The following is a 12,058-nucleotide window of genomic DNA, read 5'->3' as shown; positions in this document are numbered from 1 at the left end:
AAAAAAATTGAATTAAAATATTACACAAAAAAATAAGGAATTTCAAATAGTTAATTTGATACTAATATCGATATATTTTTGTCAAATTTTTATGATATTTTTAAACATATATTTTATTCAAAAATAAAAACATCATCGCTTTCTTAAAATCACATAAAACCATATTATAACATCGACTGAAATAAAAAATAAAATGAAATATTAAAATCACGATCTTTCTCGCTGCATTGCGCGAGTACGCTTCTAATATATAATTATTGATTGAGATTAACATTTGATGAAAAGTAAATTGATTCCAATTTTCAAAGTATTCACCATGCGATAGACATTGACACTCCTCAAAATTAAAAATTAAAAATTATAAATTATAAAAATAAGAATCACATATTTAATATTGTTGGAAAAATTATAAAGAAGCAAAGAAGGTAGGTTATTAAACTGTTTTCCAGAGAAGAATAACCAAAATCCAAGTGAGATGAGCCAAAAGTATGCAATATAAAATTACAGATTTGACCTTGTGATGGTTGTCCTTTGGCCAATACATTCTGACACTAATTCACAGGCTTTTTGGGAAAAAGGCAAAAATATGATGCATACAGATTCCCTCTCTTATACATATATATACATATATATATATATATATAACACTACACTACAAAACATTCTCCTTCCCTAACCAACTCATTTACTATTAATTATTATTATTTTTAATAATATTATTTATTAAATTAAAATACCCTATCTACTCACTTATATTTATTCTTTTAACTATTTTTTCAATTAAATTTTCGTTTTTAAAATTCGGTTTTTAGATAAAAAATTTGTGGAAATTCGTATAAGGATCTATATTTTCGTTAAAAAAAATTTACGTAAGGATCTCCATCAACGTAATATATTTGTGCAAACGCCGACTAAAATGAGAATTCGGTCCAAAAGTGACTAAAAATGAATTTGTTTGAGAAAATTGACTAATTTTGTCAATTTATGTATTATTAACTTCGACAATACAAAATATAAATTTTTACATTTTTATATCTAAAGACCGACAAATCAACATCAGTGTTGGGAATAATATCCAAACTCAGACACAATAAATCAAAAATAATTTTCTTATAATTATATATTTTTATTCTATCGTATTATCAAACTCGTACTTATAATTAGAACATTTAAATATTGTGGTGAGATCATTTACCAACAGAATTTTGAATAAATTAAAATTATAAGGTAAACCCACTTGCTACGGTTTTTTAAAAAGACATGAGATTTAATATTCGAGGTGTTGGTAACTCTTGGTTTTTTTATTAACAGAATATCCAATCCGTTATGCAAGCCGACTAATCCCAAGACGAACACTTGCGTTGAGGGTAGCCTAGAGTCATCGTATTGGAACCTCCATGGATACAAATGAGATTTTTATTCTTCATTTGATTTGAACCTGAGATCTTCTGTCACTTTCGATCTTTAAAGCCTAAGCTCAAACCAATCAGACATCATTCTTGTGATTTAAATAAATAGTTATCAATTATCTATAAAAGATTCTATATCTTTTATTATATTTTAACAATTATAAAATCAAAACATTTGATATTTATCATAAAAATGAATTTATATTTTATTTTTTAATATCCATCCCTAGTTACTTATACCAAAAAGAAAACAAAAACAAAAATGTACTTAAATTATACATATTTATCACATGGTTTATGCCCATTTCAAGACATCAAGACCATACTATTATGATTGCTATTGATTTTTGTTTGAATTTGAGCAAATCTTACCTCAAATTATCAAGTACATGAATTAATCCATCCACATTATTAAAAAAAGAATTTTTTTTAATACTAAAACAATAAAATATTACTGTCAAGTTATATCGTTTTATTCATTTTTTTTTTCATACAATAAAAAGCATTTGATTTTCATGAAATTTGACAAGCAATCACGGGGAATAGAAAATGACATTATAACTTGGTTGCTTTAAATAGTGAGAATTTATTTGTCAAAATCTGATATTTTTCTAGCAATCAGATACAAGAACTAACACGATTTTAATGATTCAGATGTATTACTGATCTTGTGCTAAAAAAGATCTCTTACCTTAGCATTTAGATTGACAGGAACCAAAATAAACAAATTCTTAATAAATGAATTGAGATTTTTCTCTCGAGCATTTAGTTTTCGATTAAAATAAGATTTTTTTATTAACCTAGATATCCAACCTGCTGTGCAAGCTGATTAATCACAGGACGACCACCTGCTTTGCAGATAGCCCGAAGTCATCGCATTTGAACTTCCGTGACCACAAAGAGATTTTTTATTCCTTCTTGGATTTGAACCTGACACCTCTTAGTACTTTTTACATTTGAGGCCAAGCTCAAACAAATCAAACACCACCTTTATGATTTAAAATAAGATTTTTCTTAAGATTGAGAATTGATTAGAGTCATAATCTATGGTCAAAACACATGTTTATTTTGATGGATGAAGCCTAGATTTCAATTAGACTAAAATGGTAAGAATCTTTTACTCAAATGGCTATCAAGCATATTATGTACCAGATAGTATTCTGAAGGACTGAAAATGACAATTGGATATTACCTAATGGGCATTTTGGTAATTTACTTTTTAAAGTTCAAGAGGGAAAAACAATCCAGAAATGTGAAAAAAAACAAAACAGAGAAAGATGAGAGAGAAAGAAAATGAAAGGAGTAAAAGAGGTGATAAAGAATGCTTTAAATACAGGTTGTTAAGAGTGAATCCAAAAGCAGGAAATGTTATGTACAACTGGCCTTGCCACTGACCTGTAACACATGATTTGCCCATGAAAAAAGGGGATCATCCCCTTCCAACAATGCCAACAGAAGTGAAAAAGAAAGAAGCTACAGGGGTAGTGTTGTAATTTCACAAAGTTGAAAAGAAAAACACTGTCCCTTATTACCCCCCTCTCTCTCCTAGAATCAAGAAAACACCCGTATTTCTCTCACTATGATTGAGTGAATCAGACAGATTTGTTGCAAAGTTCATCTTACCAAGAACACCAACATCCCATAAACGCCTACTATCGCCTATTTGTTGGAGAATTCCTAAGACTTCTGTTCATTTTCATTCACTAAATTATGGTGGTTGTGATGATGATCTTGGAGATCCCCTCATCTTGGTTCTCTGATGAACCATTGATGAAATGAGGGAAAGAATTTAAGCCAAGAGAGAAGATAGAAAAAGAACCCAAAAGTTGAGGTCTTTTTGCCAATTTTCTCACATACCCAGATAGAATTTCTTGCTGATCTCAACATTGCAAAGATGAGGAAACATGGATGGCAACTTCCCTACCATCCTCTTCAGGTCTGTGAAAATTTCATCCTTTTTGCTTGCCATTGTTGAGTTCTTTTAGGGTTCTGGAATTTAACTATTGGATTTGACAGGTGGTAGCTGTTTCTGTATTTTTGGCATTGGGTTTTGGTTTCTATGTGTTCTTTGCTCCATTTGTGGGGAAAAAGATGTATCAGTATATTGTGATGGGGATCTACACTCCTCTTGTAAGCTTTCTTTCATCTCTATTCTCAATTCTCAATCTTGATTTAGTTTTTAGTTTTCTTGAACTCTCTTTTGGTGCTAAATACCAGAGATCTGTCTCTTATTTTGTGTTTTTATTGTGATTTTGACTGTAAAATACTAAAATTCAACTAATATTCTTGTTGGGTTTTTTTTTGAGAATAATTTTCCTTATTTTCATTTGCATCAAGACCAGTCACATGTTAGCAATTGTTGCTTGTTTTCTGGCTATCTGTTTGGTTGTGTCCATCACCTCTCTCCCTTGATTATTTGAATCTAAAAGGTCTAATTTTGTCCCTTTTTTCTGGAGTGCTCTGTACTCCACACCACAGGTTTCCATTTCTAATAAAACAACAAGGGTGGGGTTGGGGGATTGATTTTTAAAATTTTCACAGAGAAAGAAGAACCCTTAATATGTTGATCCTAAAATTTGATTCTAGACTGATAAATGATTCAAAGTATGTAACAGATTCAAATAAAGATTTCGACTTTGAAGTCAGCCAAACTAGTTTTCGATCAAATATGCATTTCTTTGACAAAATTGAACACTCTTTTGTAGTTGTAGCATTTAGAACCAGGTTCAATGTAAGTTGCTACAAGTTTCTTGAAAAATTCTAAGTATTCATCTACTTTTTCTGTTGCCAGATTATATCTGCATTCGGCCTGTATATATGGTGCGCTGGTGCGGATCCAGCAGATCCAGGAGTTTTCAAGTCTAAAAAATATCTTAAAACACCAAACAACAAAACGGGTGGTAGAGTTAAAGAATCCAAACTTGGTGGGGAATCGACGTCATCAATACAAGATGCAAATGCTGCAAGTGTTGGAGAGAAATCTCCAATCAAGAACACAAAGAATCAAGATTCAAAAACAGAAGATAATGTGTCTGAAACCGAAAAGGACACGCCAAATTCGTCTTGTTCTATGGCCGTCTTGGCTTTGGTTCCTTGTGCTTTGATATGCCATTGCTCGAGTCCAGACGATGAATCTTCTGAACTTCAAACAAGCGAAGATGGCATGTTCTACTGTAGTTTGTGTGAAGTTGAGGTGCATTTCTTGCTATAAAACAGTTTTCAACTTCAAAAACCGATGTTGATTCTTCAATTTTACAACAGATAATGATGTTATATTTGTAAGACACATAAAAAGCAATAAACTTGATCCAAAAAGAATCAGATTTAGCATCTAAAAACATATAAATGATGGGTTTTCTGCAGGTTTTCAAATACAGCAAGCATTGTAGAGTTTGTGACAAATGCGTTGATCGATTTGATCATCATTGCAGGGTATATAAGGATTATGATTCAGTGAATACTCTTCGACTTCTTGGAAAAGACATTTGATGCATTTTTTTTTGCAGTGGCTGAATAACTGTGTAGGAAAGAAAAACTACCGAAAGTTCTTTACTCTTATGGTCTCTGCTCTTCTCCTGGTAAGGCCAACTATCTCCATTTTATCGTCTTGTTGACTTTTCAGTCTTTTTTCTCATATAGTCAGGCATTAACTTGTGTTTTTCGTTCTGCTCTTGAGAATTGTAGCTTATACTTCAGTGGTCAACCGGGATTGTGGTCTTGATCTGCTGTTTTCTTGATCATAAGAGATTCAGCTTAGATATAGCTACCAAGCTCGGAAGCAGTTTCTCGTTGGTGCCTTATGTTATAGTCGTGGTGGGTGCTTCATTCTTTTCGCTCTTATAAACTTCATTTATCATAGTTATCAAGTATTTTCTTGAAAATGTAAAGAATTCGAAGCAATCCGGAGGTCAAATGACTCCCATTTGACACTTTTAAGTCAACTGGCAATGCATCCCTTCTTTTTAGGGCAAATTGCATAAAAACAACAACGTACTTTGTTCTGATTCCTTTTATGTGCAACGTGCTTTCAAAACCTTTATTTTGGTACCTCAGATGTGATATCTCAAACGTTTAGACCCAAGCAGGACATCACACAAAAGTAAGTTGCATTTTCAGATGTAAACCCATGTACCTAAATGTATTAGATGTCACATCCGAGGTACCAAAATGAAGGTTACACAAAACAGGAATCAGATCAAAGTGCGCTACTTTTTCATGCAGTTTGTCCATTTTTGACAAAGTAAGGGAATCTTATATATACCCATATCATCGAAATTGTTCTTTTCATAACTATGATGATCGCTAAATAGGTAATTTGAACTTCAAAACTTCCCAAAAATGGCAACCATTGAAACTTTTATGGGACGAAGGATTTCTTTAACAAGATTGAACGCTAAATGTGACAGGCGGTGTGCACGATTTTGGCTATGATCGCAACGCTACCACTTGTTCAGCTTTTCTTCTTTCACATTCTTCTAATAAAGAAGGTGAGCTCCAAATCCTCCATTAGCATTCTTGAGAAAGATTATCGAATGACGATAATTACAAGATCATTATCATATAACAGGGAATCAGCACATATGATTACATCATAGCATTAAGGGAGCAAGAACAGCAAGGACTCGGTGGGCAGCAAAGTCCTCAAATGTCACCGGCAAGCTCTATCACGGGATTAAGCAGTGCGAGCTCCTTCAATACTTTCCGTCAAGGAGCTTGGTGTACGCCTCCACGTTTGTTCGTTGAAGATCAGGTATTTCCATTAACCATTTTCCGTAGAGGGAAAAATGCATCAAAATGAAACAAAGTTGGGTTTAATTCGTATTTAGTGTAATGAACCGGTTTTTTCAAAAGTCAATGTAACAACATTTCAAAATTTCCTATTTTGCACCCATGTTGACTGGTGACATGCCGATTTTGTAACATTTGATAACGTGGATATCTAGTAGACTATAAATTTGACATTCACGTCATCAAATGCCACAAGATCAAAAGTTGACTTGTCAAAATGAGTAAAAAATAGGAAATTTTGAAGCCTTGTTGCATTAAATAAGAAAGTTCGAAACTTCTTTACATTGGAAAAGAAAGATTTTTTGTTATATGAATTAGGAACTAAGGGTCTGTCTGTTAGTAGTTTAATGGGTTCACAACTTATTCAGTCAGCTATACATGACTGTTTGATAGTGGCTTAATGATATAGAATATGACTTATTCAGTAAGTTTCTAGGGGGGCTTTATACAGAAAGCATAATACTTGGGGTTCTTGCAGTATGATGTAGTTCCACCAGACACTGGTTCTGTTAGCTCACTGGGGAAGAAAACAGTAGATGAGCCCATGAAGAAAAAGAACCCCACAGCCGTTAAAATCAGCCCGTGGACTTTGGCCCGTTTGAACGCAGAGGAGGTTTCGAAAGCTGCAGCAGAAGCCCGAAAGAAGTCCAAAATCCTACAGCCTGTGTCGAGAAAAGATGCCCCACAGATGGGGCCGTATGGGCTCGAAAGAGACAGCAGCCTTGGAAGCAGTGAACGACGGTTGTTCTCACGGATCGACAATAACAATAACCGAAGGCGTGGAAGTAAGCGGGTCCGTCTTCCAGAACACGGGTTACCCTTGGAACAACCACCATCAAACCACAATATGGGAAACGATAGCGTGACAGGTGGGGATCTTTCGAGTTTGGTGCCTCTGCAGCTCGAAGCTCGTAGCGTTTTTCGACCCATGTCCGGTTCTACCGGTATCATCGGCTCCTCACCTGACAGTAGCCTAGACTCATCCGATATTCACCCGGTTAGGATCTCGTCAGGAGCGGAAGAGGCTAGGAAGCTCCCGTTTTCTGGTGCTCAGGGAGTCATGCCACTGTCTAGATCGACAAGTGATGGTTATGATGCATCCGGTGGGGAAGATAGTGATCGAGTCCCGTCTCGGCTGGTGCAACGGTCCGGAAACTGGAGTGCACGGCTGTTTGGCGCTGAACATGATGAGCGGATTGCAAGATTCAAGATGGCATCATCTTCATCATCCAGCTATCAAAACGAAAGAAAGCTGTGAATGCAATTTTTTTGATTTGTTAGGTCAGGAGGACTTTCCGGATTCTTGAACTCAGGGTTTTGTGAACCGGTAACGGGAAATCGGAAGTTATCGGTTTGCCGGAGTTCTAGAAATGACTCTCAACTGAGAAAACATTTGTTTATGTAAACAAGATTCAAGTCATTGGCCATGTTTGTGAATATATTGCTCAAATGGCAACCTTTCTAATTGGATCCTTAAAACACAAAGGCGTTTGCGTAAATGTCGTTTATCATGTATGCGGAAACAGGAGCTCTATCATCTGAGGTTCATATTAACGGTAACGGTAGTCGCCCTAAAATTAGTTGGTTTGCATAACGAGTTGGATATTCAGGTTAATAAAAAAAAAAAGATAAAGGTGAGTCCCTAAAATATAGTAGATTGTGGCTTTGACGTGAGATTATGGGCAACGCAACCTTCGTTCCAATCCATCCAGACAACTATGGAGAAAACCTAGAATGATTGCTTATCCTTCACTATTTTTTAGAAAAATGTCAGTAAAATTGTGGGTCCCCTCGATCACCCTCACTTGAACCTGAATTGGTCGAGAGAGATGAACCCGCACCACATTTTAGAACCTTCTAACTTGGAAGTAGGGTCACATTAGTTGTCTCCTGTAAGATAAAAGAATAATTGTTATGGTAAATATCGAAAATAAATGGTTTAGATATAAAGGATATATATATGGGCATGTTCAAACGAGAAGATGGTCAATTTGTGAAAATATGTGAAGAAGTGTGAGCCACATAATTTATTAATTAAAAATACCATAAATAACAAATAAAAATAATTTTGAAAATTAAGATAATTTTAAATTGGATAAATTCTTAAAAATCTTATTATATCTTTTAGATTTACTTATTTTTTAAATTTTAATTAATTAATAACTTTTTTTTATCAAATTTTATGTAAAAAAAATTAGATACACTTTTGATAAAATAATTTCATAATTTACATCAAATATCATATGTGACATCTATGATCAATTCATATGTGATCATTATAAATATTTTTATTAATCATATGTGATAGTCGTAGATATTTTTTAGCCATATGTGATTATGTATATTTACATTTTTAGATCTTTTTACGATGTAAATATTGTCACATGTGATAATACGTCACTTTGTATTCAGACGAATATTATCATATGTGATATGTACAAAAATTCACATAGTAGGTCATATATTAAACAAAGTTTATCACATGTGATTTAAAATGTGGATCCCAAAATTAGAAGAAAAATGGTGAAAAAGATTATTAATTAATTGTAGATATCACATGCAATATTTGATAAAAATTTTGATTTTTTTTTTAACAAAGTACTTCTAGAAAAAACAAGTTATATAAACTTCGTAATAATGAATTTATTGAATCTAAAAGATATAATTAGTTTTTTGAAGATTTATCCAATTTTTAAGTTGCATTTTCTAACAAATAAATGATTGGACGGTATTAGGGATGTTTAAAAAAACTGTTGGACCGTTCAAACCGGTCGAACCAAGTCAAACCGGACCTTTTTTGGAGGTTTGAACGTTTGGTGGTCAGGTCCAATCTGAAAAATAGGCAATTCGCTCGGACTAGTTTGGTCTACGGTTTGAACATTATTTTGAAGGTATGGACCGAACCGACCGCCAAATATATACATGTATTAATTAAATTTATTTTTGAGGTTGTAGGTAACTTTTATAGCCAATTAGAAAAAGTTCGTCCAACACTGAGAGACGAAAGCTATGGGAGCGAATGAGATGGGCACATGCATCCCACGTAATTCAGTCAATGAAAATAGATGGCGAGTGCCCGAGCGAATTGATCGGGTAAGATCTTTGACGCAAAAAAAGGGACTCTACTGAGACAAAGATGGGCTGTCAAGAACGTTCTATTTCTAGAATTTATTTCTTGGTGTCAAAATTAAGAAAATTGTAAAATCAAGCAAGAAATTTCCAAACAAACAATTTCAACGAAATCTTTTTGTAACAAGTAGTTTTTTGGGTTGGATGGTCATTTTTGGAGGAGAAACTATGCGTTTTCAATGGGAACTTGATGAGTCGATCCAGACCCAAAAGGCACTTCGAACAAAATAAACACGTCATCGGCATCCTGCTTTTCTATGTTTTAGAGAGATACTGATACAAGTTCTTCCCTTCTGAATCAGATAGATTCATATCTGAAAGCCATTTATGTACATTCAATGTACTCTACGGATAGAGGTCATTGATCACACATCATATGTGGATTTAGTTTTGATTTCTCCATTGACGGCGTCATCAAATATCAAAATCATAAATCTATCAAAAATCAAATCCAAAACTTCAAATCATTTTTTAAATTGCCGTCCAAAATTTCAACTATTATTGATAGATTTGTTTAATTTTTTTTTTAATCTTGAGAAAGACCTTTTTTTTTTTTTTGTAATTATGTATACTATTTTTTAACAATGTTATATTAGCATAAAATTAATTTTGGATATAAATGTTATGTTTTTTTTAGTTTAAATCTCATAAGAGAGCCCAAACCGCCTTTTTGTGGTCCGGTTTGGTTAATTGCGGCCGAACCGCTAGGTTTGAAAAAAAAATTAAATTGTCATTGCGGTTTGGTTTGTAGTTTGGGGGTTTAAACCCCCAAAACCAGACCGCAAACACCCCTAGACGATATAGTCACATAGTTTGTTAGACTTGAGATCATGTGAAGTTTTTTTTGTTGAGACCACATAAATAACACTAAACCTTTACAGTAAAATACTAATTTTTACAATGTTTTTGCTGTGAAATTTCAGTATTAGTTTGTGTCTCCCTGTTTGTTATTTATGAATTAGTTGTACAAATTAAAAACCTATATAATGAATTTTTTTTATCCTTTATGAAGTAATTTATTCATTTGGACGTTGAAAATTACAATAATCATCAATAACTAAGGGCCGTTTAACCATATAGTTAATGTTATCGGGTAATGATAAGAACCGAGATGATAAACGATGTTTACCAACAATCTTACCAGTTAAGCTTTTATCAACATTCTGTTTTGATAACCGAGAATGTTACTTGATAAAATAAGTGATAATGATGATCTTATTGATGAGCACTTATCGGATAAGCGTTTGGTAAGCAGCCCATCTCGATGGCTCGATCATCAAGCTGCGGCAACGGTGACTATGTGAGAGACTTTCTCATCATCATCGGAATGCAAGTTTAAGGAAACAGGCTTCTCAGCAATCTCAATTTCCAATTCACCATGCAAAGCCTTACAGTACATATACAACACAGTATTGGCTGCAGTGCTCACAAGCAACAACACCATCAGGAAGATTGAACCAAATATTGCTGGAAATACAAGTGGCGATCTAAGCAACCCAGTAGCCAACGCAACATCCGTGAACACGAACATGAACAACCCGCCATAAATCCCAAAATACAACAACAATGACAACGAAACTGACCTCACCCCCTTCACTAAGTACGAGCTCCGCATCAATGGCCCCAACCCCAATTTCGATTCTGTCACAGCGATCACAAAAGCCAAAGACCAATTCAAATAGAAATAGATTATGATTACCAGTAACGTCGCAGCCACGATGGCGGAAAACCACATGAAGTTAATCGAGTTGTAGTCGATTACAAACCCTAAGTTTTGAACCAACATAACCATTGATCCAACGAACAGGAGGAAGCTTAGCGAGATACAAAATAGAAGAACGTGAATTAGAATTGTTGTTGAAACGAGGGGGACAAAGGAGAAGGTTAGGGACTTGAGGGCGGTGAAGAACCTGATCGGCTTAGCGGAGAAACCATGGTATGTGCTGTAGGTGATCGTTGCTATGGCACATAGAGCGAGGACGTAGACTATTAGGATGTAGAGAAGATGAGAAACTTGAGGTTTGTGAAAGTTCGGGGGAAAATTGTTCAAGTGATCGACGGTGAAGAATTGACCGGCGAGTCGGAAGGTAGGGGTGATGATGATAGAGAAAGCGAGAGGGAGGAAGAAGAGGGATAAGCCGATGAAGTGGCTGTAGTTGGCATTGACGATCCTATTTGATTCGGAAAGGACGCCGCTTATGCTCAGGCTGTGCACCGGTGTTGTTTCCATGGAGGCGGCAGATCAGAGATCACGGTGACGATGGCGGTGGCGGAGGCGAAGGGAATTATTACAGTGCATGAATTCTGCTTAATACTATTATGTAGCAGGTATAGGTTAGGTGTAGGTCAAGTGTTTGAGTCCAATGGTAGTCTTCCACGTGGCATGTAAGGCAAGGATAAGTCGGAAACTTCGAATTGCTTAAAAGTCGTATCTCTTTGTATATTTGGACGCGTTAAAAATAGGGGAGTGTAATGTAATCGCACCCTTTGAATCATTATTAAAAAAATTAAAATGTCAAAATCAATATTTTATATATTAATATATATATCTATACTATATTATAAAGCATTTGACTAAAACTCTTAAAAACTCTTAAACTCTTAAACTCTTAAAACTCTTAAACTCTTAAACTCTTAAAAACTCTTAAACCCGTTCATCCCTATCCGATTTTATCCCATATCTGAATTCGTGTAACTAACTGCAAATAAACACAATCAAATACAGGATAAAC

The 12,058-nt window shown here is 34.5% G+C and overlaps 2 protein-coding genes across 2 annotated transcripts; one reads left to right on the top strand and one right to left on the bottom strand.

Moving 5' to 3' along the window:
- The first annotated feature begins 2,895 nt into the window (after window positions 1–2,895).
- On the top strand, window positions 2,896–7,658 carry LOC112525401 (probable protein S-acyltransferase 22). The gene is made up of 9 exons (XM_025135520.1): window positions 2,896–3,345; window positions 3,426–3,539; window positions 4,201–4,602; window positions 4,773–4,841; window positions 4,916–4,987; window positions 5,094–5,222; window positions 5,816–5,896; window positions 5,977–6,159; window positions 6,676–7,658. Exons 1-9 carry the CDS (start codon window positions 3,304–3,306, stop codon window positions 7,453–7,455), a joined length of 1,872 nt encoding a protein of 623 aa, XP_024991288.1. The 5' UTR covers window positions 2,896–3,303; the 3' UTR covers window positions 7,456–7,658.
- A 2,944-nt stretch (window positions 7,659–10,602) lies between these two features.
- On the bottom strand, window positions 10,603–11,556 carry LOC112524298. Its single transcript, XM_025134069.1, has one exon. It carries the CDS (start codon window positions 11,554–11,556, stop codon window positions 10,603–10,605), a length of 954 nt encoding a protein of 317 aa, XP_024989837.1.
- Window positions 11,557–12,058: the final 502 nt, after the last annotated feature.

This window comes from Cynara cardunculus (genome assembly GCF_001531365.2).
Source record: "Cynara cardunculus var. scolymus isolate 2C chromosome LG 13, CcrdV1, whole genome shotgun sequence".
NCBI classification, from domain to species: Eukaryota; Viridiplantae; Streptophyta; class Magnoliopsida; order Asterales; family Asteraceae; genus Cynara; species Cynara cardunculus.
Note: the sequence above shows the minus strand (reverse complement) of the source record. Positions and strands in the feature narration are given on the sequence as shown.